Genomic DNA, 23,967 nt, shown 5'->3' with positions numbered 1-23,967 from the left:
ATAGTTATAATTTAGCGATCTAGTGTAGAAACTGCATCAAAACAAGTAATACAAGTTGATATACATTTTCAAAACGGCACTCCTTCATGCAAGCCACTAGCCAATCAGATGTGTTGAACAGCATCACACATTCAAGTAGAGAAGAGACTGGGAGAAACCCCAGCGGTGTTTTCCCGGAATCAGAGCTTTTCTTAGTAACCGGAAATCTAAATCGTATAAATAACATCATCGATCGTTCTTGGCTGATATCATAGTTATGATTCAGCGATCTAGAGTAGAAGCTACGTTAAAAAAAGTGGAAAAAAAAAGAAATCGGCGCATTACTGTCTACAGTAAATACAGGTGGAAGTAATTTGAATTTAACCCAGAAAATTTGTGTCTAGCCGACTGGATCTGAAAGCTCCGGCGTCGACGCTCTCTACTGGAAGAAACCGAAACCTCTAAAAGCAAGGTAAGATATAAATCGAGATCTTTAACTCTGTGAATCACACAGATAGATGGTGAATAGTTATGTAAGCTAATTTCTTAACTCAGATTTCAAAGTCAAAATGTTTATTTGAGTTGTACACATGTTCGATGTTGTCTTCACCTAATAATTAATTCATACAATGAGAAAAAACACGGCGAAGTGAAGACACGCACCTTACATCGAAGCTCTCCATCGGGCAGCAAGATAGATCTCAATGTAAAACGTTCCCTTTTTTTTTAATCTCGGCTAAGCAATAAATGTAGGTGTCTTTTAAAAACAAACACCGACGAAGGATGAGATAGGCATAAGAATACAGCCTCGTAGACCGGAAGTGAAATGTTAGCTATCGTAGGTAAAAAGCCGAAAGTACAAAATTCACTGCTACGTGTAAATAATCAAACAGAAAACCGTACCTTTCTAGATGCGTAAGTTAAGATTGGTGTAAAGCCAGTCACAAAAGCCGTGCAGATTGCTGTTGAATTAAAAACGAGAAAACTGGACAAGTAGTTTTTATTTCCGTTCATTTAAACAAATTTTAACCATAGCCTTTAATTTTCTAATTTTTTTTTCTTTCAGTGAAGAAAGACAATCCTGTGTTGCTTTGTAAATCAGCCATAAGGTATAACATGGCTTCACGGGGTGATAACGCTACACCGCAGCTAAAATTGTCACAATTCTGGCATACAACCTTTGATGACATCTTCAAGGTCTTCAATCCGGACGAGTGGACACTGGAGCCGACTGACAAAGAAATGCCAAGGGATTGGAGAAAATTTAGGGATAAAGCCAAAGTCAAATTTCTCTGTGATTGCAATAACTCGTGGACTTCAATGATGGGAAGGATTATATTTTGGTACAAGAAGAGTGACGAGAAAGACAACAAGAAAGAATTGAAGACGGAAGAAAAAGGACAAAAAGATGAACCGAAGGAGACAAACAAATGTAAGAAATTCATGTTTAGTCGAACGAAAATTCTGTTGATAAATTTGTTGAATCCATCATACTGACACACAAGTTTATAGTCTCTTGAAGGAAACGATCACATTGAGTTAATCCACTTCGAGTCATTTTGAGATCAATTCCGTTTTTAGATCAATTACTAGATTTAACCGATCCTGATTCAAGAATTTTGTTCAGGCGGACACCTTATGCAACGTCCATTTCCACCAGAATATTCTAGGGTAGCGAGACATACAAAAGGTGAAGGAAGACCTCAACCGGGATTCAGTTGTTGAAACAATATATTGGGCTTGAGAATGCTTCCTCTCTTGGTAAATCTATTCATTCTTTTTGCGATGCATTATTGACAACAAATGAGTTTTTTTTCCTTCTTAGACTCCTTGAGGTTCAGGCTGTACGGTCAGCAGTGCAAAATATGTGAAGATGGGACATTTATCAATCCGCTGTGGTACGAGGACGAGGTCAAAAGAGTTCTGGAAAACGTTCATAAAAAGATAGGAAAGGTAGTTTTAACTCTAAGAAGATTATTAACTTTAAATTAAAACAGCAAATAGTCACTTTTTCGGATACCTTGTGTATTCCATACTCATGAATACCACATTCAAATACCACGCTTACAATGCCGCTGGAACATAGCCTCACAGGCCTGCAGACAGGTTATCGTGAAAGAAGCTTAAACCCTTCTTTACTCAGATAAAACGTCCCATTTCTATGAGGGCGATGCGTCTGAAAATAAGCCTTGGGTAAAATTTCTACAGCCCTCCAAGCAGTCAATAGAAGATTACACATGTTGGGGAACTGTACAATGCGTTAATTATTCTCGATTTGATTGACATTTATAAGAGATTTCATGGTTTATTTATACATAATTAAGTAAACCTGTATGCAGCACATGTTTTATCGTCTCATATATGGCACTGCTCCACGTGCTTACAACAGGACGTTGAGTGTGTTTCCTTCTAGTGAGCTGAGAGTTGTGAGTGGGAGTCAACCGAAGCGTAGTAGCAAAATTGTTGAATCAAGCGAATAAATTGTGAGTTTGTATGGAAGAGTGGTACAGTTTTTTCACGTTTTCGACACACACCGATTTACATCAAGTTTTTCATCTGACGGTTTTTAGTAAATTGTCAATAAGATGATTATAAAATCCGAAAAAGCGTAGTGGTATATGTAAACAAATCACTTGTTCTAACTGCTATTATCGACCTTCTGAATGAAACTGGACACGTCTATAGATCATCAATGAAATAGAGCAATTTTCAATTGAGCAAAGAAACTAAATCACCGCTGCATTTGGTTTCCACGCTGTGTTTATGGTATAAAAAACTCACGCCATTTTCTCAGCCAATCGTATTCAAAACTCAAACCGACTATGACATGGTCACCATTATTTCCTCACACTTCAGACAGTTTTCTCTCTTTCAGTCTACTTACTTGTGGCTCAATATAATAAATTGATATGGGCCGCTGGGATCGCATCTGTTTTGCTTGCGTCATTCTTAATAAAATTGTACTATCTGTAGTAAAAATGATCTTCTCTTCGTTTTCCAGGATTTCTACGATTTTGCACAGGAGGACTCCAACAATAGTAAAAGACACGGAAGAATGCGCCAGTCACATGACTCCAAACGCTGTCAAGCGTGCCAAGAGGGGCAATGTCACAGCTGAATCACTAAAAATCGAATTTACTAAAACTACGTCAATAAAAAATCGTTCATTTCAAAATATTTTTATGGAATTGTAGCTCCGTGTCGTGCTATGCTTCTTAAGTTTATCACACGAAAAAAGAAATCTGGTGAGCAAAAACTTCGGCTTGATCACCACACGCTGTTCAGGAACTGAACCCGAACTCCTTCCCCAGGAGACGACCGAGGACTGGACACGAGAAAACGCCAAAAATCGAGCCTGGCAATAACTCTTTGAGAAGGACTGGCAGACCAACCTACCTCCTGGGTAATTTTTCCACGGGAAGTTCACACTCATGCGCTTTCCATTCTCAGTATAGAGATCCCCTTGCTTAGAACAAAGAGATGGTTATTGCCGTCTACATTATGTGAGATGGAAAAGAATGATTCTGTCAACTAGGAGATGTGAGACCAGAACTGACCATGCAATAATTATCATAATTATCATATATTTCATTATTATCGTCATCATCATTATTACCTAGTCTCGTACCCAGACCTTACACGGCCAAGCAATCGTAAGCATTTCAGTAACAGTTACAGTTACAGGTAGGATCTGGGTACGAGATTAATAATCATCATCATCATCATCTGTTATAAACAATCAAGTCGGGTGACTTTTTGAGAAGGACAACAATGCTGAACTTCAGCCGCTTTCGTGTGTTGCGCTCGCAATCTTGGTTTATTCAGGGATAAAAACTGAAAACTTTGTTTGCTTGCGGGAATGAAAAGAATGCACCTTATATCAAGTTGAAGATTTCACTACATCTTTCATAAAATCATCTTTAAATAACTGCATCAGTGAAGACTCCTAAAACTCGCGCATATATAAGCATAAATTGAAAGGTGTGGCCAAAAAGTGTCCTCTTTCGGTTTCCAGATCGTTCACGACCTAGAGTTAAGTTCGCTAAGGATCCTTAACATAATGCAGGGTTACTTGGCAGTCTCTTTCGCGCCAGTTCAATTATACATTCATTTTTTGCGTTATTCGTACCCTTTGGATAGGCCATCGTATCAAGCTCTGCAGGATACGCATTTCATTGCCCGCAGGAAGATTTGTGGTATGCCTGTGATCTGGCCAGCTAGGCTCCTTGTAAACCTCTCAACAACTCGCGTTGCTCAAGTCCTCATACTTTCCCGCGGGCGCAGAACCCATCGTGCCGCTCGCGGGCGCAGAACTCCTCGTGCCGAACGGCTTATAAAGGCCTGCTCGAAGGATACCTTTTTCGTTCGTTCTTTCCCTCACTCGTCTGATTTCATGTTTCCTACCTGTCTCGTTTGCAACAGAACAAAAGCTGTTTTATCCCTTTTCGTATATCTCTTGACCAAAAGGCGTAAATTGCAGGATTAACGGCGGGTAAAGTGTAAACAACGTACAGGAATATGGTGAAAACTTTAGGATTTATCTGTATTCCTTTCTGAAACTTCCACAGCGTAAGGGTCACGAAGAATGGAAGCCAGCTGACCAGGAAGGCACCAGCGATGGTCACCAACATTTTGGCAGCTTTTAACTGTCTTTTGAAATTTGATATCTGAATTCTTCTCACACTACCGCCGGTGCCAGTGCGTGAGGCAGACTCTTCGCTCGTACCAGGCTTCACTCGGTTGGCGTGGTTCCGAGCGATTTGATAGATTTTAAAATATATGGCCGACATGGTTCCAAACGGGATTATGAAGATAAAAATCCATTCTACAGTCATGTAGACCTTCTCAAAAGTGGGGCTTTTGTCATAAGACTCCACTTCACCGCAAATAACGTTATGAGGTCGCCAAATCAACGGTGGGGAGGCGAGAACGATTGCAAAGATCCATATTATTAGAATGGAAATATATATTTTAGTTTTGTTAACAAAGTTTGGATACTGGAGCGGCCGCGTAATGGCGAAATGTCGATTGACAGCCACTGCTGTCTGAGTGAACACCGAAGCGGACGCACAGAGGACACTTGATGCCATTATTACATAACATACAAAGTCGTGGGGTGGTTTCCAGGCCTCATTGTGCCTCCGGGTTGTGTTGGAACATGTTTCAATGAGCGTGAAGAGAAAATCACTAACAGCCAGGTTAGCAATGAACACATTATCGATTGTATGAAGACGTCTGATGCTGCAGATCGCTGTGAAGATGATAAAATTTCCAATGAGTGCTATGCTGATGACGATCGTTATATACACTATCTGTATGTGCCACAGAACCGTGGAGTCTCCATCGGAGGAAGAAGGACTGTGAAAGATAAGAGAATGGGGAAAATATGTCAAAAGACTCAAAAAATCAGATTAACAAGTTAAGCTTTTCGTTTTCCAAACTTCATTCAGAGGACATGTACTGCTTACTCATCCAGTAATGTAACAGGTCGCCTTAGACAAAGATTGAACTGTCACCTGAAACGCAGAAATATTTTCCTATTCCCCTTTATAACGATAGCTGCTTTTGTATTAAGAAAAAAACTTAGTTTGTTATAAAAACTGCGGTGTTCTACAAGGATTTCTAGCCCTGAGAAAAGCCGTGACATCACGCGAGTAAAAGGTATGATAATTTTTTCAAGCGTGTTTAAAATCGCCAATCATCTACTGACACGTCAATTGCCTTTCGCGTCACTCTGTCAGGTTGATGTATGAATGGCAACGGGTTCACCATTCTCAATCCAAGGTTGTTTGCTGAAATTGTTTTTCACATGGTAAACAAAATAATATGTAAATTCTTGTAGCTATGAAATATCTCTTCTCGTGTTCAACTCTCACGGGTGAGCGCACTGTTTAACACTCGCGCGCCATGTATTATTCTTTATTTAATATTGCTACACGACACATAATACGACTGACTTTTGGTAGCTATCAGCCTGTTTTAATTAATCAATTAGTTTCGCTGCCCTCTTTATCTCGCTTTACTGTTCTTTTTTATCAATTACTGGTTGATAAAACAGACCACACGGAACTCTTTTCTTTGCATATAAATGTTGGAATTTGAGCCGTACAATTCAAAAAAGAAGAAATGTATCCCCGAAATTGCCGCTAACATGAAAGCATTAATTTCCGTTCTTATCGTGCGCCATGATTTCCTCAAAGACAACAGCACGCAAAGAAATAATCTGATAGAATTTCTTACTGGTCGTGAAAACAACGTGTTCAACAGTAAAAATTCACTATATTCCCTCTCGATTGCAGATAGTTTTTTTAGTCTGGATGAACTCAGTTCAAGGACTCTTTTCAAATGAAAGAAACTCGTGTGATTTCCTGTGTCCCACGTATTAGAGTTTTGGTGGTGGACGTTTCAGTCAAATGATGCCTCTGCACTCTATATGCTTTGTTAGTTACATGGAACCCCTTATCGATTCTCGGCTTCCTAACAATTTTTGTTAATATTAACACGGATTGATAAACTAATATTTCCTTGAGAATATTCTATACAAGATAATTTAGAATTTTAGCAGAGCTTTCAAATAATAATAAATCTGTTCCCTTGTACCCAAAATCTAACTAAACAACAGCACACGTTTGAAAAAGATCTCCATAACTCTTCACACAAAAGCATTCACTCTTACATACTTGAAATTAAGCTCCCTCCTGCCTGTCACTTATCGCATTTAACTCAGAACGATAGTTTGCCAAAAATGATAAAAAAAAACATGAATAAACATCATCATGACTCATTTCTACCACAAGCAATCTCGTTTTTTCCGGATAAAATCTCAGCGGGACGACGTTTTTCCTTAAATAATCTGCTATGATATTGCTAAAAGACCAAAACAATTTATAAGCTGTTTTAATCAATTGATTCCACAGTACGTCATGAGCTTTGATGCCTAATTGAAGTTCAGCATCGCCTTGTTTTCTTTCTTCCTGTAGAAAACTGGTTAATAAAAGTGAACTGCGTCAAAAATCCTTTTCTTTTTTTGCATAACAATTGAGAATTCAAGCCAAACAACTCAAACGAAAGACAAGTCTTTTTCCCTCCTCATTGTTATAGTACAAGAGAGCATCTATGAAGATCTCTGTTCATTTCTTTGGACATGAAAATTTTCTCCTCCAAACAGTTCATGAAATTATGCAGTCCTCTTCCCTTGGACGGTAATTTTCGGCAAAATTAATAACTACAAAAAAATCAAACAATAAAGTAAAAATAACTCTTTCCCTGTCATCAAATGAGGCGTATTTTACAAAACATTAGCTCAGAAAAATTCCTCTCAAATTCTAAGCTAAGATTATCGTAAAGTCCCAGTGAAAACTCAGTTGCGCGACCTTTCTCATTAGAAAAGCAAAACTCGTATGATATTGCTACACGACACACAATACAAAACAGTCTTTTGTTTTTTCAAGTAATAGCCTTTTTTCTCTGTACATTAAAGTTTTTGTTGTACTTACGAGAAACTTATCATCGCTCTTTGACTGGCTTTCTTTATTCCTTTTCAGGAGTCCTTTATTTGATAAACGGGTGATGGCTTAGAAATCCTTTCTTCATATGCTCATTTGGAATTAAAGCCGAAAAGTTCAAAGACCCATACAACTGTGTCCGCTGAATACAGTAATAAAGTAATATACCAGCGGAAAAAGGCAAGCCGCAAAGTTGACATTAAGATGCGAAATTTCGCGAAGTTAACACTTAAAACAAAATTGGTATTCACATAGAGTAAACAAACTAAATTTGGTATTCAAAAGAAATAACATGATGTATGTCCAATGTTTGCGTACAAAATAAAAGCTACCTTTATTTGCGCTTTAGAGAGGGCTCTTTGAATGATTTACTTGAATAATATTTCTTCAGGTGTCGTCAAGAGAACTGAGAACATGTTTCGCGCCAGCTATTATTGATGTAACCGAAAACAAATAAAAAAGAAATATTCGTTCTCAATTACTTCAGAGCGGAAGAAGGAAGGCTTCGGTTGATCAAGGTCAATGAAAAAGAATTAGCTGTAATTTAAGAAAATACTGAGATTTGTTAGAAAATTGATGACATCCTGACAGCAAAAAATAATTGAAATGGAGGAAATAACTGCGTTAAAAGCCTCATTTTGAAAGTCTCCCCTGGTCGATTGAATTGCAAAATAGACTAGCTTGATTCATAGGTCACGATTAGGGGACAACTGAAGAGAGACGAGCCTTGTGAAGCTAGTTATAGCTTTAATTCAAAGTGAAAACCGGATACCAGCCATAACAGCAGCTTTTGAAAAAAATTAAAGAAGAACTTACGCCACCTAATTCATGATAAAAAATCGTACAGGGCAGAAGAAAGTCATAAAATCGTTTGCATTCGAAAAATGACTTACATCGTTACACTGTTACGCGTTCAATATCTTATCTTAGGGAAACCATATCTAGGCAAAACATCAGTAAAATTCTTCAATTTCAGGACAAGAGAAATGTAGTAGAACTAGTATTTTGATAAATGGAAGCTAACGCACACGAGTGAAGATTATCTCAAAGTTAGCTATTATGACATGATTTTCTTAGGTATATCTACAAATTCGGTAGCAATAGTTTATCAGCCGTCCATCACAGATTACATATCTTTGTTACATTCTGTAATGCCACTTACTTCCGAAACAGTATCTTCAAACGCTTTTATCGGCATTGTCAAGGTGGAGGTAAACATTCGAACATAATGCCCTTTTCTTTTGAATATATTTAAATATATTACTGAAAGGGTGGACCGGAATGTTTTTGTTAATTGTTGTTTTTCTTCATGGTGGCCCCTAAAACCATAGAGGAAGTTAAAGAAGGCGTTTCTGTCGCACACATCGGGTGGGATTAAAACTATGCGCTAAAGCCTTTTGTTCTAGAAGAAAGAACGTCCGACCGGAGGAAAAAAGGAACATCTGATCACACTTAATCATGACTTTGACCTGTCTCAGTTTAAAGTGCTCTCAATACTTCCAAAAACCACTTAAAATGGATAAAATCAGAAATCAGAAATCCCTGGCTTAAAATGCGCCATTCTATCGGAACAGGCGAGTTACTTGAAATTTTTTGAACATGCTTACCCAGTTGAGAGTGATTTCATATATAATCCCTAAATACAGCAACCAGTCACTTAAGCCCACACTTTTAAAAACCATTAAAATCTCTTGGCCGCAAACATGGATAGCAAATCTGCACATTTATTCAGGGTATTAATTTTTGCCACAAATCGTCAAAATTCTTATTTTCTTTTAAACCGCAAATTCAACAACTACAATTCTTTCGGGCAGCTATGATGGTTTTCTCTTCTGCAAATCTTGTCGATCTCTTTCGTGATAAGCGGTTTCTGCGTAAAGTTTAAATACCGTATTGTTTAATAAAACATTAGACAAAAAATCTACGCTTACCTTTTTGAGAATGAAGTGCCGTGCTGTGTCGAATTCATTCTCACTGTAGTAATGAATCAATCTGCTGTTATTCTTCTTGTTCCTTTGTGGAAAAGAAATAAGTGCATTCAGTGGGTGTCATTTATGAGGAAGTCTTAAAAGAAAGCCATTTTTCCAAAACAGCGTTTTGTGATGGCCGCGGCAAAACGCCTTAAATCTGCACTTGAAAAACATTGCATCTTATTATTTCATCGCGTATTTATAGGCATTCTAAATTATCATGTAATGAAAAAGAGGCTGCTTTCTATTTCGCGGAGAGAACTGAGTGTTGTTATTATTTATTATATATAGACAATAATACATGGGCGCGCGTAGATATGGACTTCCCTTCGAATGTTTAACTCGATAGCTCACGAGTGAGCACAGCGAACGAGTGAGATGTTGAGTTGAATACGAGAAGAGAAATTTCATATCTACAAGCAAGTATGTGTTATTTTTTTTTTATCATATAAACACAATAGCCTTTTACTGACAAGAAAATTCGACTCTACTTTTAATGAATGAAAATAAAAGGATCGACAATCCCAGAATCACTGCAAAAAAAAACAAACAATGGGCCTAATTTTCAATATACAAGATTCTGAATTATTGAATTGGTCCTTACCGACAGAGGAAATCATTCAAGTACCCGGCCAAAATCGGCCTGTGGCAAATCTTCCAGCGGCAGCCGCGAAAAATGCCATTACCAAAGCCACTAAATACGTAATTTTCGGTTTTTCATTTCGTATTTTGGTTTTCTTCCCTTTCTAGGAAAGTTTGAACGTCACTCTCTGTAAGCGTCGATACGAATATTTCGGTTTTTTAGCAGACATAATCCAAAAATATTCTGACAAACGACCTTGGATTGAGAATGGTGAAGGCTTTGCTGTTCATTCATCAACCTGACCGAGTGGCGTGAAAGGCGTGTGACGTTCAGCAGCTGATTGGCGATATCAAACACACGTGAAAAAATATCGTATTTTTTCTCGAGTGTTAGTTTGTATGATAAAAAGTTTTATCATACAGCAACTGTCAATTTTTCCTTTCAGTATATAAATGTCCATCATACATCGAATGAGAAGGATCATTTAAAAACAACACATCGAAGCGCTTTAAAGATTCATAGCCACTTACGAATGATTTTAATGAATGAATAGCGACGTTTATCAACGTCTAAATACACAACAGATCAGTCTAATAAAAAAAAATACTGAAAATGAATTAAACGTTACTCGTAAAGTGTTTTGGGGAGACTGTTACCTTCTGTCTCGGCGTAGTATAAATATAGATACAACTGGAGTAATGTAGGGCATTTCGAATATTACTGTACATTGATTTATTCGATTTTAACAAGTATATTTCAAATATTCCCATCAGTTGAATGCAGTGAATTATCATAATGATATATTATGACAGCAAACCATGCTGAAAGACTCTCTTATCTCCACAAATCCTCTTCTGTTATCTCGTACCATTTGTCTTTTTTCCCATCGTTGATGATTTATTTAAAAAGAGAGACTGAATACTTAAACGGCACCCAGGAGTCAAATGAGTCTCGAGTATAGTTAATTGAATACGAAGAGATTGCATACAAACTTTAAACTAAGCCAAGAAAACTAATCAGTGTTGTGGTGCCAGGAAAACTGATAGAACATTAAACTGAGATTTTTCAAGTTTTCCTTGTGTTCAATTACGATCCATCGTGATTGTTTGGAGCTAAAGAAATCCATCATTCTCTTTATTAAACAATCGTGGCCGGAAAATCATGCGAGGTTCAATTTCCGATGAAACGACAAAACGGCTTTTACCGCACACATAAAAAAAGAGGAAAATTCAATCATTTTTTGGCACTGACCCTAATTTTCTTTCTTTAGCATCACAAAGGGGGGATTTTATTTGTTGCTAAATATAATGGATTAGTCATAGAACCTGTATATGCACGACCTTGCTGACTCATTTGAAGAGCGTGACTGTAAGAGAATACCCGAATAGTAATGCAAATGACTGCTAAGGCCATTTTCTGTTTTGGTGAAGGGTTATATTTCTGCATTCAGGGATTTAGTGTATCGATTGCGTCCAGCGCTACTTGGCACATAATAGTTTCCTTCCCTCATCTCGTAAAAGATTTACTTTAATTCCTTGCAAATCGCTGAAAAAAATGACCTCCTTCGATGCCAAGTAAAATTGAACGAGAGCCAAGGGACTTTCTCTGTCATAATGGGTAAAGAATGTGTCATACAACACTCGCACACGATGTTTTAAACAATTCTGTTGCTTTCGCTTTTAATGCTAATCAGTTTTCCTTTTCATACGGAATCATTCTACCTCAGAAAAACACATGGAAATCTTTTTCCTCTTACAGTTAGCAAAAGTCGAATATTGACAACTACAAGTGACGCACAAGGCTTGTCACAGACGAAGAGCAAAATCAACTGTTCTAGCTTACAACACTCTAGCTGTGATTGCTGCAGAATATTTCTCATAATTCAACGAAGAGAGCAAAAATCCCTCTTGCACTCCGGATTTGAACTTTGTTAAATTCAGATTATATGTTAAGACGGAGGATTTTTAAGATAATTTCTTTTTTCCTGTTTCCACACATTCAAACGAAAGAGGGTTTGAGCTGAATCGGAAATCAAATAATCTTGAAGTTTGGCAAGTCGTATTCCATTAGGTAGGAACAATTCTCAGTTTAGAAACTAAATTACGTGTTTCTATTTACCTCTCGCGATAGCTGGACTATTAAAGATTGGAAAATTTGGACGTGTATCAAAATGAAACCAAACAGAGTTTCCTTCGCAAGTAACAGACTTACATGACTTAGTGACCTCCAATGTGACTTTGCAAAGTTTGCTAACACTTTGAGAATATTTAATATCACATCTTTCACAAGTTGTGGTCTGAATTTAGTTAGTTTCGATGTATTCATGACTATAGATTGCGTTTGTTACAGAACACAGCAGAAACTGCTCGTTAAAATGTCATTACGATAGTACAATACAACGCCAAAACACTTCTATATCAATGACGTAAAAAGCAAGTATGGGCAAATTTTAATTTCACACACACACATACAAGCTTGAAGCTAAAAAATTCAGTGGATCTATTATAAAAGAGAAAATTCTGTTCTCATTATTACCTACCTATTAATTATGAATGCCTCCGTCTCCTAAACACGACCTTCTCGTTTTCTCAGGAAGTTGTCTTGGTCACGCGCTATCAACGTCGTAAGTACTTATTACTTGACTGTTGTACAGTCGGTTCAATCAAGTACAGCGGTTTTCTTCAAAAGTGTGCAACACCAATTCGAAACATTACGCCACTCGCTTAAAAAATCTCGTTCATTCAAACGCTGTCAGTTGTTTCGCTTTAAACCTTTCGCTAACGTGGCCGTGCCACATTCCTACCCCATCTCTTCGCGAATTTTGTACCATTGCATTAGCAACTCATAGCAAGTGACCCCTCGGAAATCCCTTTGGTTCTCTTGAAAATTACCCGGCTCTCATTTGAATTCCTGAGTGGAGAGGCAGTGTGAGAGTTATGCTTCTTGCCTTCTATAGAAAATCTCTTTCGTTCTCAGTTAAATTTCAAGTAACAATTTTCCTCTTCTTCTCCTCCCCCCCTCCCCCCCTTTTGTATCCTTTTTGTATTCACACGCGGCGTGGGTGATTTCACAAATTAGCCAATCACGTCAAAGAACTCTAACCTTGACATAGGAAAACTAACGTGGACATTTTTTGCGTACTTTTGGTTTGTTTTCGCGGAGTTTTAGTTGTTATGAGCTTTCGTTCGCGTAAATAGTTTGTTACTCCTTTGCTCGGAGATTTAAGAAGTTTCGGAGTTTTTATTTTAGCCAAATGTTGTGGTTCATTTGACAAGTTTAATACGTATTTTCTACGGAGTTTGGACTCTAGTCTCTTTTTTCGTAAATGGATTTTTTACACCTGCGAACATATTACAATGACCCAGCCGGGTCTCGAACCCAGACCTCTCTATCTGGAATCGAACACACGTAGTGCCAGGCCTTCGCGTCTGTCACCTTGGATTTATGCATAATTACTAAGATATGTCATAAATAAGATTTCAGCAAGGCAAAATAGGATAGGGAGATTTGAAAAAGAAAAGAGCATCAACTAAAATGAATTGCAATAAAAGGCTAAAGTCAAATCAGGCTAATTGTATTTTGCACCACTTCTATTTGTCACTGCTCAATTGCTCACGCTCAGTTTTTCAAAGACGACTCTCGTCAAAGCACCCTGCACTATTCAAACACCGCAGGTACAGCACTTTCCTCCTTGTGCTATATTATCATACATTAGGACTATTGACATCATCTGTAATTCGACGCAAAAACGTAAAAGCTTATTTATGGAGTATTATAAGTTCCTATATCCAATTTAAGAAGGTTTAGTACCTTTTCCATGAACAAACTATAAAGTGGTTGTTTGAAACACTCGTGTTGCGTTTTTAAAGTTGTACTAAGCTGCTTAGCTTTTGAAAATATGTACAAAGATTTCTTTGTCGTCAAGATAATTTTATATTCTCTTGATGCCGTCAACGTCCTCGTCGTCTATAAAGTAACTTGTAAATGAAGTTGATTTGCATTTTTATAACGAAAATCATGCATGGGTACTGTTTACTTGCCGCTCATTCAAATCAATAAAACTAAATTGGTTTGTTTCATGTCGCTTATTTGCGACAGCAACAGCATTCTTTAATAATTCCCTTCATTGAATCCCTCACTTCGGGGATTTTCCAACAATACAAGATAGGATTCAACGCGGAGTTCATGTAGATCATAGAAACAGTACACCACTGTATTGCAAGAAAAGTTGGACTCATTCCCCAAGCGATCCTGGCGATAAGGGACAACATAAATGGCATGTAACACGCTAGAAGGGACGCATACACCCACAGTGCAGTGGACAAGGATTTCTTGTACCGTTTTATGTTGAAGGAATTTTGCGATGCTTCTTCCTCGAGACTGTAGTTCTGAACTTGACTTTGCAGTTTTCGCAGAGTGTGGAAAATAATGATGTACGAGACAGTGGAGACACCGATGCACAAAATGATGCCAAGGATCTGAAACAGGCTGAAGAATGCCGGGCTGAAGAAGATCGAAAACGCATGGAAAGTACTGAAGAACCAACAAGTGATTAATACGAGACGCACGCGGAAAATAGACGCAACTTCTTTGTAACGCATCTTGAGCCGAATAGCAAGGACACGATCCACACTGATAGCTGACAATATCTGCAAGGATATCCCCACAGATATAACCCCAGCGACATTGATAATGACTCCTAGAATCTCGCATGTCTCTGGTATCGATGGCCCTGCCACGAGCCTTATAAAGAACGCTGGCTGGACTACTAAACCAACACCTAGATCTGAAATAGCAAGACTGCAGTAAAGGGCCTTTGATGCGGCGTGCAGTCGAGAACTTCTCCTGAGAGACAACAAAATCAATATATTCCCGGTGATGGTCACTAGAGACAACGTTAAGTTGATCATGGCGTTAACAGCATTCGAGCTCTTCATGAAGGTCGGCACATGAATTTGTTTTACATCACACCAGCTCTGAAACATTGGTAGTGCTGTGCTGGGATACTGGTTCGTAGAAGAGGCGGTAGAGGTTTCCATCGATGTTTCGGTGGTTTTCTGAGGTTCTTTGAATTCAGTTTTGCAACAATGTGGCTTTTCAAGTCTTCACTCTACAAAAAGCAGCTTGATGTACAATTAAGGTTCATTTTTTCTGCTTATAAAACCAAATGATCATAATTACTGAGGGCGGTAGCTTTTCTGTGTTTGCCATAGAGGTGCTAAGTGTTTTTTGCATTAATCTTCGTAACACCTTTGCGGTTTTTCAATTCTCTACTTAAAGTTTCCTCGTTTCTTAAAATGTTTGTTTTAGCATTGACTTCAAGACGTGGTTCAAACAATTATGAAGTCCTTTTTTTTCCTCAACTGCTATTTACTCAGCCGTGATCATGTCATCTACAAATAAAGGAGGATACTTCGAAAAGAAAGGAATTCTAAATTTTGTGGGGAGATTTGATTTATGCACGACCCTCAATTAATGAATGGTTTTGAAACAATTGCTAAAATTCGTCGCTTTAGTTCTATTTTGTGCCACTAATGATTTGCTTCATACCGTTATCAAGGGCTAAACTGATTAATGCCGAGCACACATAAAAGTGAAAGTAATTTTCACCTACCAGCAAATGAAAGCTGTCGTAACTCGCTACACTAAAGCTTGACCTGCTTATGGCCTGTATAATTTTTAGCCTATTTATGTATCTATAATTGCGTTGAAAATCTAGAGCAAACTTCACCATAGTTTGACGTTCTGAACTTTTACAAGTTGCCTGTTTATCACTGACAATTGGTTGGTGTTTGAAAAAGAAACAGGAGACCTTTGGATGTAAACAACCTTGTTTCCCCAACTTTCAACACTGCAGTTGCTCATTCAGAAAAGTGTAGAAAATGAAAGCCAAAGTTTGGGGAAAGATATCTGCTAAAAAAAAGCTGTTCTCTTAAAAAGTTTCTCTTAACTGGTGTACTACCCTTGGTTGCTTCATTTAAAGACTTTAGTTTCCATTTAGGAGGAGCTTTCATGTAAGGGAAAGCATGAGTACGTGCTCCTTATCCCAGTCAAAGTTGGTCTAAGAGGATCTAACACAGACAGGACTTAAACAGTAGCCAGTACGAAAAGAACATGCTCGTTTGTCAATACAAATTAAAAGCAAAATATATCTCAAAATTTCGGACTGAATTTTGACTTGTTGGTATATATTGTGCTTATAATACAAAAGACCCTGGCTCCGTTTACACTTTTGTGTTCGATTACGAAGATACAGCTTTTGTACGTTAAATACCACTCCCTCGAGAGGGGACTAAACAGGGATTTGGAGACGGGTGGGGTGGGAGGCTCGAGGACCGGGAGAATTTGAAATAAAAGAGGCTCTAGATAACAAGGGTCGTGATACCAGGGGCTAAGATAGCAAATATCTGGCGGGATATGGGGAAGGTTTTGCGTAAATAGAAGTGGAGTAAGTTCCTCGGTACACAACCCAATAAAGGACAAGGAAAGTTTGTATCGAGCCAAGTGATCTACCCAGTAGGTATTATCGCAGTTATATTACTCCCCCCTGCCCCTCCCCCTCCCCCCTCCCCCTTGTCAATCCATCGCACTTCATTAGGCTTCCCTGACTGCTCGCTGCTACTCCTGGATGGGGAGAGGCACTTCGAGAGTGAAGAGTTTCGCCCAGGAACACAACACATTGACCCGGCCAGGTCTTGAACCCAGACTTCTTGACCCAGAATCCAGCTTATTAACCGGCATCAACGTCTTCCAGAAGTAAAGTGCAAAGTGTTATGCATTTTGTTACCTATTCGACAGGATAAAAGATGAGCTGTTCTTTTTACTTTTTGTAACAGCAACAAATTTCTTTGATAATTTCTTTCACAGACTCCCTCACCTCTGGAATCTTCCAACAATACAGAATGGGATTGAACGCGGAGTTCATGTAGATCAGCGAAACCGAAAACCAACTGGCAGCGAGAGATGTCGCGCTGATTCCTATTAGAATCGTAGCAATAAGTGACAACATGAAAGGAAGGTAACACACCTGGAGGGACGCATACACCTACAATGCAGTGGAAACGGATTTCTTGTATCGATTTATGTTGAAAGCATTCTGGGATGCTTCTTCTTCAGATCCATAGTTCTGTACTCGACTATGCAGCTGTCCTAAAGTATGGAAGATGATGATATACGAAACAGTGGAGACTCCGACACACATGATGATGCCAAGGATCTGGAAAAGACTGAAAAATGACGGGCTCATGAAGATTGATATGAGACGCACGCGGAAAATTGTGGCAACTTCTTTGTAACGCATTATTAGGCGAATGGCGCGGGCACTCGGTCTACACTGATAAGTGTGAGGGTCTGCAAAGAGACGCCCACCGACATAACGCCGAGGATATTAGCCATAATTTCGAAAATCCGACATGGTTTTGGGAACTCCAGTCCTACCACAAGTCTTTTAACAAACACTGGCTGTTCAAATAGTCCAGCGAATAAATCTGACACGGCTAGACTGAAGTACAGAGCTTTAGATGCGGTATGCAGTCGAAAAGTTCGTTTCAGGGCGAGCAAAATTACGATATTTCCGAATATTTTCACGAGAGATAGACCTGAGATTATGGTCGCGTTAACAAAAACTGAAGCTTTGACAAATGCTGGTAGTTGGCGTGACTGTGAGTCGCACCAGTCTCGCAACTGTGGTTGTACTGTGCTAAAACGCTGGCTGATGGTAGAGTTTTCGATCTGTGAAATGAAGCGCTCCGCCTTTAGCTGCGTGATAGTCAAGCTTAAACATTATTTCGGTAAAGCCTCTTGTGTTCACTTGACTGAGAAAGATAACAATATGGCGCGTGTAATTAGCAAACTAAGAAAAGCTCTTGATTACCCATTCACCATCGGCTTATTATTAGGCGCACCAGACGGCCGTCATGGTGTCATAAGATCCAAATTTGAATTAAAAGTTATTTAAATATCTTCCACAATTACTGGCATCTTTATTTGAACATCGTTATCATCTGAACACTTGACAACAATTTGCCAAAGGAATAGAATGAAAACTCCATGAGCCGTGAAATTATTCTCGCACGAACAGAAAATAAATTTTCAGTACAAATTGTATGTTTTTTAAATTTTTTTTTATTTTTCTACTGAAATTTTACTTCAAGTTCCTTTGCATGATGTTTTAGTTTCCCACCAACAAATGTTATTTATTCAAAACATGAGTATTTATTTCATCTGAAGTCAGCTTATGACTAGTATAAGTTAGCACTAGCCTATTGCTTAATGGGCTATTGACTTTAGTCGTATTTTTTGGTATGTGCTTGCATACATCTTTAGCTTCCAAGTGTTTTATCATATTCTTATTTCGATCTTTTGGTTTTTAACTAAATTTCACATTTGTGTTTATTATCCACTTTGTTGCCGATGTCTCCTGTTTAAAGTTCTGTCCGTCAAACCCCCATCCCCAGCGTTTTTTTGAACCGTAGTTAGGTCTAGCCCCTCCCTCCCGAATTTCGCTCACCCCTCCTTGAGCACCAGGGCAGCCCTCCTCCCAGGGCCCAGTTGTTCAAAGAGTGGATAACGCTATCCAACGGATAAATCACTATCCATCGCATAACTGTTAAGAAAACGTACTGCGCTATCCACAGCGATTTATAGTGGATACAACCGGGGGCAGACTGGAAACAATAGCGAGGAGATCTGGGTACTAAAAGGAAACTTTCAACCCGAGAACGAGGCTCACAGAACCAAAATGGCGGCCATGCTTCAACCGGGAATGCTAAGTCATCGTGAACAAACCATGGCTTCTGACGATTATCCAGACTGGCTAACAGCAGAACATAGAACGGGAGTAAGATAAATTGTTATTTTTTATATTAGAGGACATTTTCTCTTGAATAGCTTCTCATTTATGGTCTTTTTCAGACAACAATAATGGCTGTTGAGTTCAATGGCGGCGTGGTGATAGGTGCTGATTCACGAACAACAACTGGGTAGGTGAACCGTTGCTCTTAGTCATCAAGTAGATGTATGGAAAGGGAGATAAATTTTCTAAGTCATACGAGAAACGTTGACTTGATTCGAACGATTAGCGTGTGGCCAAAGTCCTCATTTAAAAAGATAGCGAACGCTCCAAACGGTGTTTTTCAATGGCCATAAAAGTTACTACTTTATTCGTGATTGTTGCACTCTGCTGATAAAGACTTGAGCTGAATTCAAAGATCAGGTTGTCCAGTTCTTTATTTTTTCTCTGTTCTAGCCACCATAAGTTGTATTGTGAATTAGGAGAGAGATTTGATGTTGTGTAAAGAAAAGATTGCTTAGTTCGATTCAGAAGGATGCTTCTTGTCAAAATCCATTTGCCCTCTTCAGGACGGACCATGAGAGGGGAAGTGGAGATTGAGATGAAAAAAAAATCAATTTTTATTTGTGTTTTTTTCCCTTTTTTTCGTTTTATCCCATGCTCTTTGTATGTTTGTCTAGCCTTGTTGCCTGCATTTCTCAAACCCTCTAGCCCTGCCCCCCTCCTCATTCCTTATCTCAGATACCCTGAGCTCCAGATTCCCTTCATAGGCACTTGCAGTTCCTCCTGTCAACTTCTCTTTTGGTCCATCCCTTGTCAACTGATTTAATAGGAGAAATTACATGTTTATCACATATTAGATCAGAATACAATGTAGTTAACTCTCTCTTAGTACATTTTACCATCCTGGAGTACAATAAGGTGCCTGTAAAAGTGCAAGGACACCTTACTAGATGCTTGAGTCCCCTGTGCTACATTTGTTCTGAAAAAAAGACAATTTTCTCAGGAAATCATTGGGCCACCAGACTCAAATGACTCTTTTTTATAACTTGTTTCCCCTATTTAGTGCATACATAGCAAACCGAGTAACAGATAAGTTGACTCCAGTGACAGATAGAGTGTTTTGTTGCCGATCAGGATCTGCAGCAGCAACACAGGCCATTGCTGATATAGCTAAATATCATTTGAACTTCATCAGGTAATATTGGTGTATTTTTTGAGTTGATTGGAGAAGAAGCTTTATTGAGTTAATTTCTTCTCCATGTAAGTGTTTTGTCTTTGAACTATAGTGCTACTGATTTCTATGAGTAACTTAACCCTTTAAACTCCCACAAGTGACCAAGACAGAATTTCTCCTTACAATATCAATACAACATCAAGCAGGCAGGTAATGAGAATAGAGAAGAATATGAATTATGGGATTATTAGTTGATCCAACACCAAATTCTCTGAACTAACATCATAAGAATTGTATGGCAGATAGTAAGGAGAATTACTAATTAGATCTTGGGAGTGAAAGGGTTAGGCCCAACATCTGATTGTTAATGCTCCCCTCTAGCTGCTATGCATTTCCTTGTAAATGAGTATGAGAATTTAGTGTTTTATCAAGATAACAACTTCCAACTGATAAGTTTGGATTCTCTCAGAACCTGTGTCTGGATAATGTATGGGTATTGTAGAGAGAAATTACTTGTTAATCACTTTTGGGAGTTAAAGTGTTAAACCTTAATGGGATGTATTGATGGTAATATTTTGTAAACTGATTTAAATTTCGTGAGAGAAGTTTTAAAAATTGAAGTCTTGTACCAATTCATGTAGTAGTGTATTCACTGTTAAAATAAAATGTCATTGAATTGAAAAGATAACCTTTTGTTAATCATTTTTTTTCCTACAGCATTGAAATGGGTGAACAGCCACTTGTGAAAACAGTGGCTAATGTCTTCCGTGAGGTTTGCTATGGAAACCGTGATTCACTGACAGCTGGCATTATTTGTGCAGGCTGGGATAAGAGGGAAGGAGGACAGGTAAGATGAGCTTATTTTACTAACAGTAATGCCACAGCTGTTACCAGCATCACTTAGATAGAATCAACCAATCACAACAAGAGGACAATAAAGAGGCTATAGAGGTCAAGATGAGATGTCCATCATTTAACCCTTTACGCCCTAACATCAGTATCCATATTCTCCTTACTCTTCTCTATACAATTCCTTTGGTACTGACAGGGAGAATTTGTTTAACAATCAAGAGTTTTGTTAGGTTGGCGACCATTTCTGTTATTCTCATGATCTTAATGAATGATTCAGCAGTATTACTGTAAGGAGAAATTACATGCTGGTCACTTACAGAGATTAAAAGGTTAATAGGGACAAGGAGCTTGAGCTTCCAAAGATCTTCCAGACCATGCCCCCATCAGAGGGGAGGGGCACTCTGAGCAAGTGGTTACAAAGTTTTTTGCTGTGTAATAACTTACTTCAACAGACTGATGAAGGCTGTGCAATTCAGTAGAAATATTTTCTGAGAGAAACCAACTGCATTATGGTTTTGAAACTTTAAATGAACATTTGTGCTTCTGATCACATCGGAAAAGCACAGTGGTTCTAACTAAACTGAATTGACCCAATCAGTGCATAATACTCAAGCTGTCAAATATGACAAGAATTTGGACAAAATTAATTGCTTGCTCTTTGTTATTATATATTGGTCAATTTTTAGTTATAACCCTGATATCGGTAGTTTGCAAAATTTAAAATGGGACCAAATGTTCACAGTAAGGAGGAAAACATTCAAGAAAAAAAGTTGTTGCAATAATAGATAAAACTAGATATCAGTTAGCATTCCAGAATAAAGGTACTAAGATAATTTTGGTTATCAATCATATATAATTTTAAGAGGCATATGCATATTACTGAAAGTGTTGAAATATTTCACAAACATGTAGTGTCTGGAACCATTTGAGAGCTTGATTACTTTATTGCATAAGGCTACAGTGTATATGCAAATTTGGCATTATTTTATCTGTATTTACCACTGTAGAACCTTTTGGTTTTAGATAGTTATTACTAAGTATTTAATTAGTTTACAAATGTTTGATGTTATTTTTTATAGGTTTTTTCAATTCCCCTGGGTGGAATGTGTGTGAGGCAGCCCTTTGCCATAGGAGGTAAATATTATAAGACACTCGAAATTAGTAGATACCTTGTTGGAAGTCTCATGTGGGTTCAAATGCAAAGATAGTTCACAGTGATTCTGAGAAGATTTTCAATGTGTAAGTTTTTTTCTTTTTTTTTTCAGGATCTGGAAGTACTTACATCTATGGCCATTGTGATGCTACTTACAAACATGGAATGACAAAGGAGGAGTGTTTCAAATTTGTGGCAAATGGTTGGTATTGAAATGCACTTGGAAACCTTTTTTTTTTGTCTAGCCCAGAAGCTGGTGTGATGATCTATGGCTTTGTCATGGGGAGGCCTTGTAATGACAGATATTATCGAAACATCTTTCAAAACTTTCCAGAGAACATTTTGAATGGTGCTATTTAAATGATGTTGGCTACTGGTACATGTAGATCCCTATGACCTGTAGCCTTGGGATCTCTGCAGAAATCAGGTTTCCATTAGAGGGGTCAGAGAATTATTTGTTTAACAAGCAAGAGCCTCTTGAGTTGGTGATCATCTCCTTTATTCTCATAACCTTAATGTGTGATCCAGGGGTGATAACATAGGGAGAATTGAGATGCTAGTTAGTCTAAGGGGTTCATGGTTTAATGCTTTGGAAAGTGGCATAAGCTCTGTGCTAAGTATGCCCCCATTCCCTTGCCTTGTTGGCTGGAGCTTATGCGTTCAACTGTAGCCACCCCCCACCCTCCCCCTCCAAACTCTAAAATTTGCTGTGCTACCCTGAAGATAGATCACTTGGTTCCGGTGCAAACTTTAAAAAACTATTGTAACAACCCTATCACTTCTAGTAGTGACCCATGGAGAATTTTTCCCGTCAATGTCAATACATTTTTACTTAGGAAGGTGACGAGAGGAAATAACATCATCATTTTGAGATATTGTTTGATTTAGTACTTAACACTCAGAGCTTAAATTACAACAAATGTGTGGCGAAAGGTTTGGAAAATTACAATTTACTAAATATTAACTTTTAATTTTTTTTTTTTTGCTTTCAGCTGTGGCGTTGGCTATGTCAAGGGATGGTTCATCAGGTGGAATAATCCGTTTGGCAGCCATTGATGAGTCAGGCATAGAAAGGAGAGTTATTCTCGGAAATGAGCTTCCTACATTCTACGAAGGATAAATAGCACCACTGAAAGTTTCCTGTTCCATTGACATTTTATTTGTATTAAAATTAATCACCGTCTGTAGAGCAGAAATAAAATCTCGTGGTTTGAGTAGTCTAACTCGGGTATGATCAGTACTTGATGTATTTAAAAAACTTAAAACAGATCTTTTGTTGAACTTGTTTTACTTGGATTTCAGCTAGCGCCACGAGGAAACGTTTGAGAAAATGTCTTATTTAAGGCAATTCATCATTGCGAAATAAATCCAAGTGTATCTAAAAAGCTCTTATGCATTTGACATTTGAATCAGAACTCCCCGTTTCCGTAATTAATAGCGCAAAATTGAAACAAAATTTTTTCTTATTTGAACAGTCTGTGTTTCAAGAGGTTTCCTCTTTCGCTATAACTTGTTGCCTATTATACGTTCTCTTTTCTCCAATTCCCCCATGTAGAAGTCAATGGAGGAAGAGAGATTCTACGCAGCTCTCACTGAAAAATAAACAGTCCCTGTTTTGTCGTTATTTTATCGAAACCGATCATGAGAATTGACACAAAAAACACAACAAAACTCGTAAACAGCTCGAAGAGAACAATTACCGGGTTGGGACTGTTCAGACTGGAATTGGATCATATTTACTTTCCCTTCTACCAGGTGATTCCATTCTTAGAATGGCGGCAGATCGTAAAATATTCATTAAAAGTCGAAAGCAATTGGTTTCTTTTAAGCTGCCGGATAACAATACTGAGCATTGATTTAGGGTTGCAAGATGTTCCAAAGGCGAATCCATAATGTGCGATGATATTGTTTACTTCCGTAAAAGATATTTGTTTGCTTTTGTAAAGAGTTCATCACA

General features: G+C 38.2%; 4 protein-coding genes across 7 annotated transcripts; 2 read left to right on the top strand and 2 right to left on the bottom strand.

Moving 5' to 3' along the window:
- The first annotated feature begins 201 nt into the window (after positions 1-201).
- On the top strand, positions 202-3,156 carry LOC113675835 (receptor-transporting protein 3). Its single transcript, XM_027192436.2, has 4 exons — positions 202-451; positions 1,046-1,411; positions 1,805-1,932; positions 2,981-3,156. The coding sequence occupies exons 2-4, from the start codon at positions 1,096-1,098 to the stop codon at positions 3,095-3,097; spliced, it is 561 nt and encodes a 186-aa protein (XP_027048237.2). The 5' UTR covers positions 202-451; positions 1,046-1,095; the 3' UTR covers positions 3,098-3,156.
- A 390-nt stretch (positions 3,157-3,546) lies between these two features.
- LOC113675834 (histamine H2 receptor) lies at positions 3,547-12,732 on the bottom strand. Of its 4 annotated transcripts, none has more exons than XM_027192435.2 (3): positions 12,577-12,732; positions 9,416-9,611; positions 3,547-5,337 (listed from the first exon to the last, which is right to left on the bottom strand). In XM_027192435.2, exons 2-3 carry the CDS (start codon positions 9,451-9,453, stop codon positions 4,380-4,382), a joined length of 996 nt encoding a protein of 331 aa, XP_027048236.2. In that variant the 5' UTR covers positions 9,454-9,611; positions 12,577-12,732; the 3' UTR covers positions 3,547-4,379. The 4 variants fall into 4 exon arrangements, with proteins under 4 accessions (XP_027048236.2, XP_027048234.2, XP_027048235.2 ...); XM_027192433.2 differs by having other exon boundaries at positions 9,416-9,497; positions 12,577-12,730; XM_027192434.2 differs by lacking the exon at positions 12,577-12,732 and adding an exon at positions 10,059-10,428 and having other exon boundaries at positions 9,416-9,497.
- Positions 12,733-13,773: 1,041 nt separating this feature from the next.
- LOC149041129 (melanocyte-stimulating hormone receptor-like) lies at positions 13,774-15,238 on the bottom strand. Its single transcript, XM_089180604.1, has one exon. It carries the CDS (start codon positions 15,074-15,076, stop codon positions 14,123-14,125), a length of 954 nt encoding a protein of 317 aa, XP_089036730.1. The 5' UTR covers positions 15,077-15,238; the 3' UTR covers positions 13,774-14,122.
- Positions 15,239-18,766: 3,528 nt separating this feature from the next.
- Positions 18,767-23,233, top strand: LOC113675813 (proteasome subunit beta type-6). Its single transcript, XM_089214433.1, has 7 exons — positions 18,767-18,876; positions 18,951-19,018; positions 19,895-20,026; positions 20,723-20,852; positions 21,937-21,991; positions 22,123-22,212; positions 23,003-23,233. Exons 1-7 carry the CDS (start codon positions 18,778-18,780, stop codon positions 23,128-23,130), a joined length of 702 nt encoding a protein of 233 aa, XP_089070559.1. The 5' UTR covers positions 18,767-18,777; the 3' UTR covers positions 23,131-23,233.
- The last annotated feature ends 734 nt before the right edge of the window (positions 23,234-23,967 follow it).

Source organism: Pocillopora damicornis, chromosome 8 (assembly GCF_964200805.1).
Source record: "Pocillopora damicornis chromosome 8, jaPocDami1.2, whole genome shotgun sequence".
Taxonomy (NCBI): domain Eukaryota; kingdom Metazoa; phylum Cnidaria; class Anthozoa; order Scleractinia; family Pocilloporidae; genus Pocillopora; species Pocillopora damicornis.
The sequence above is the reverse complement of the archived record's forward strand: the minus strand, read 5'-3'. Positions and strand labels throughout refer to the sequence as shown.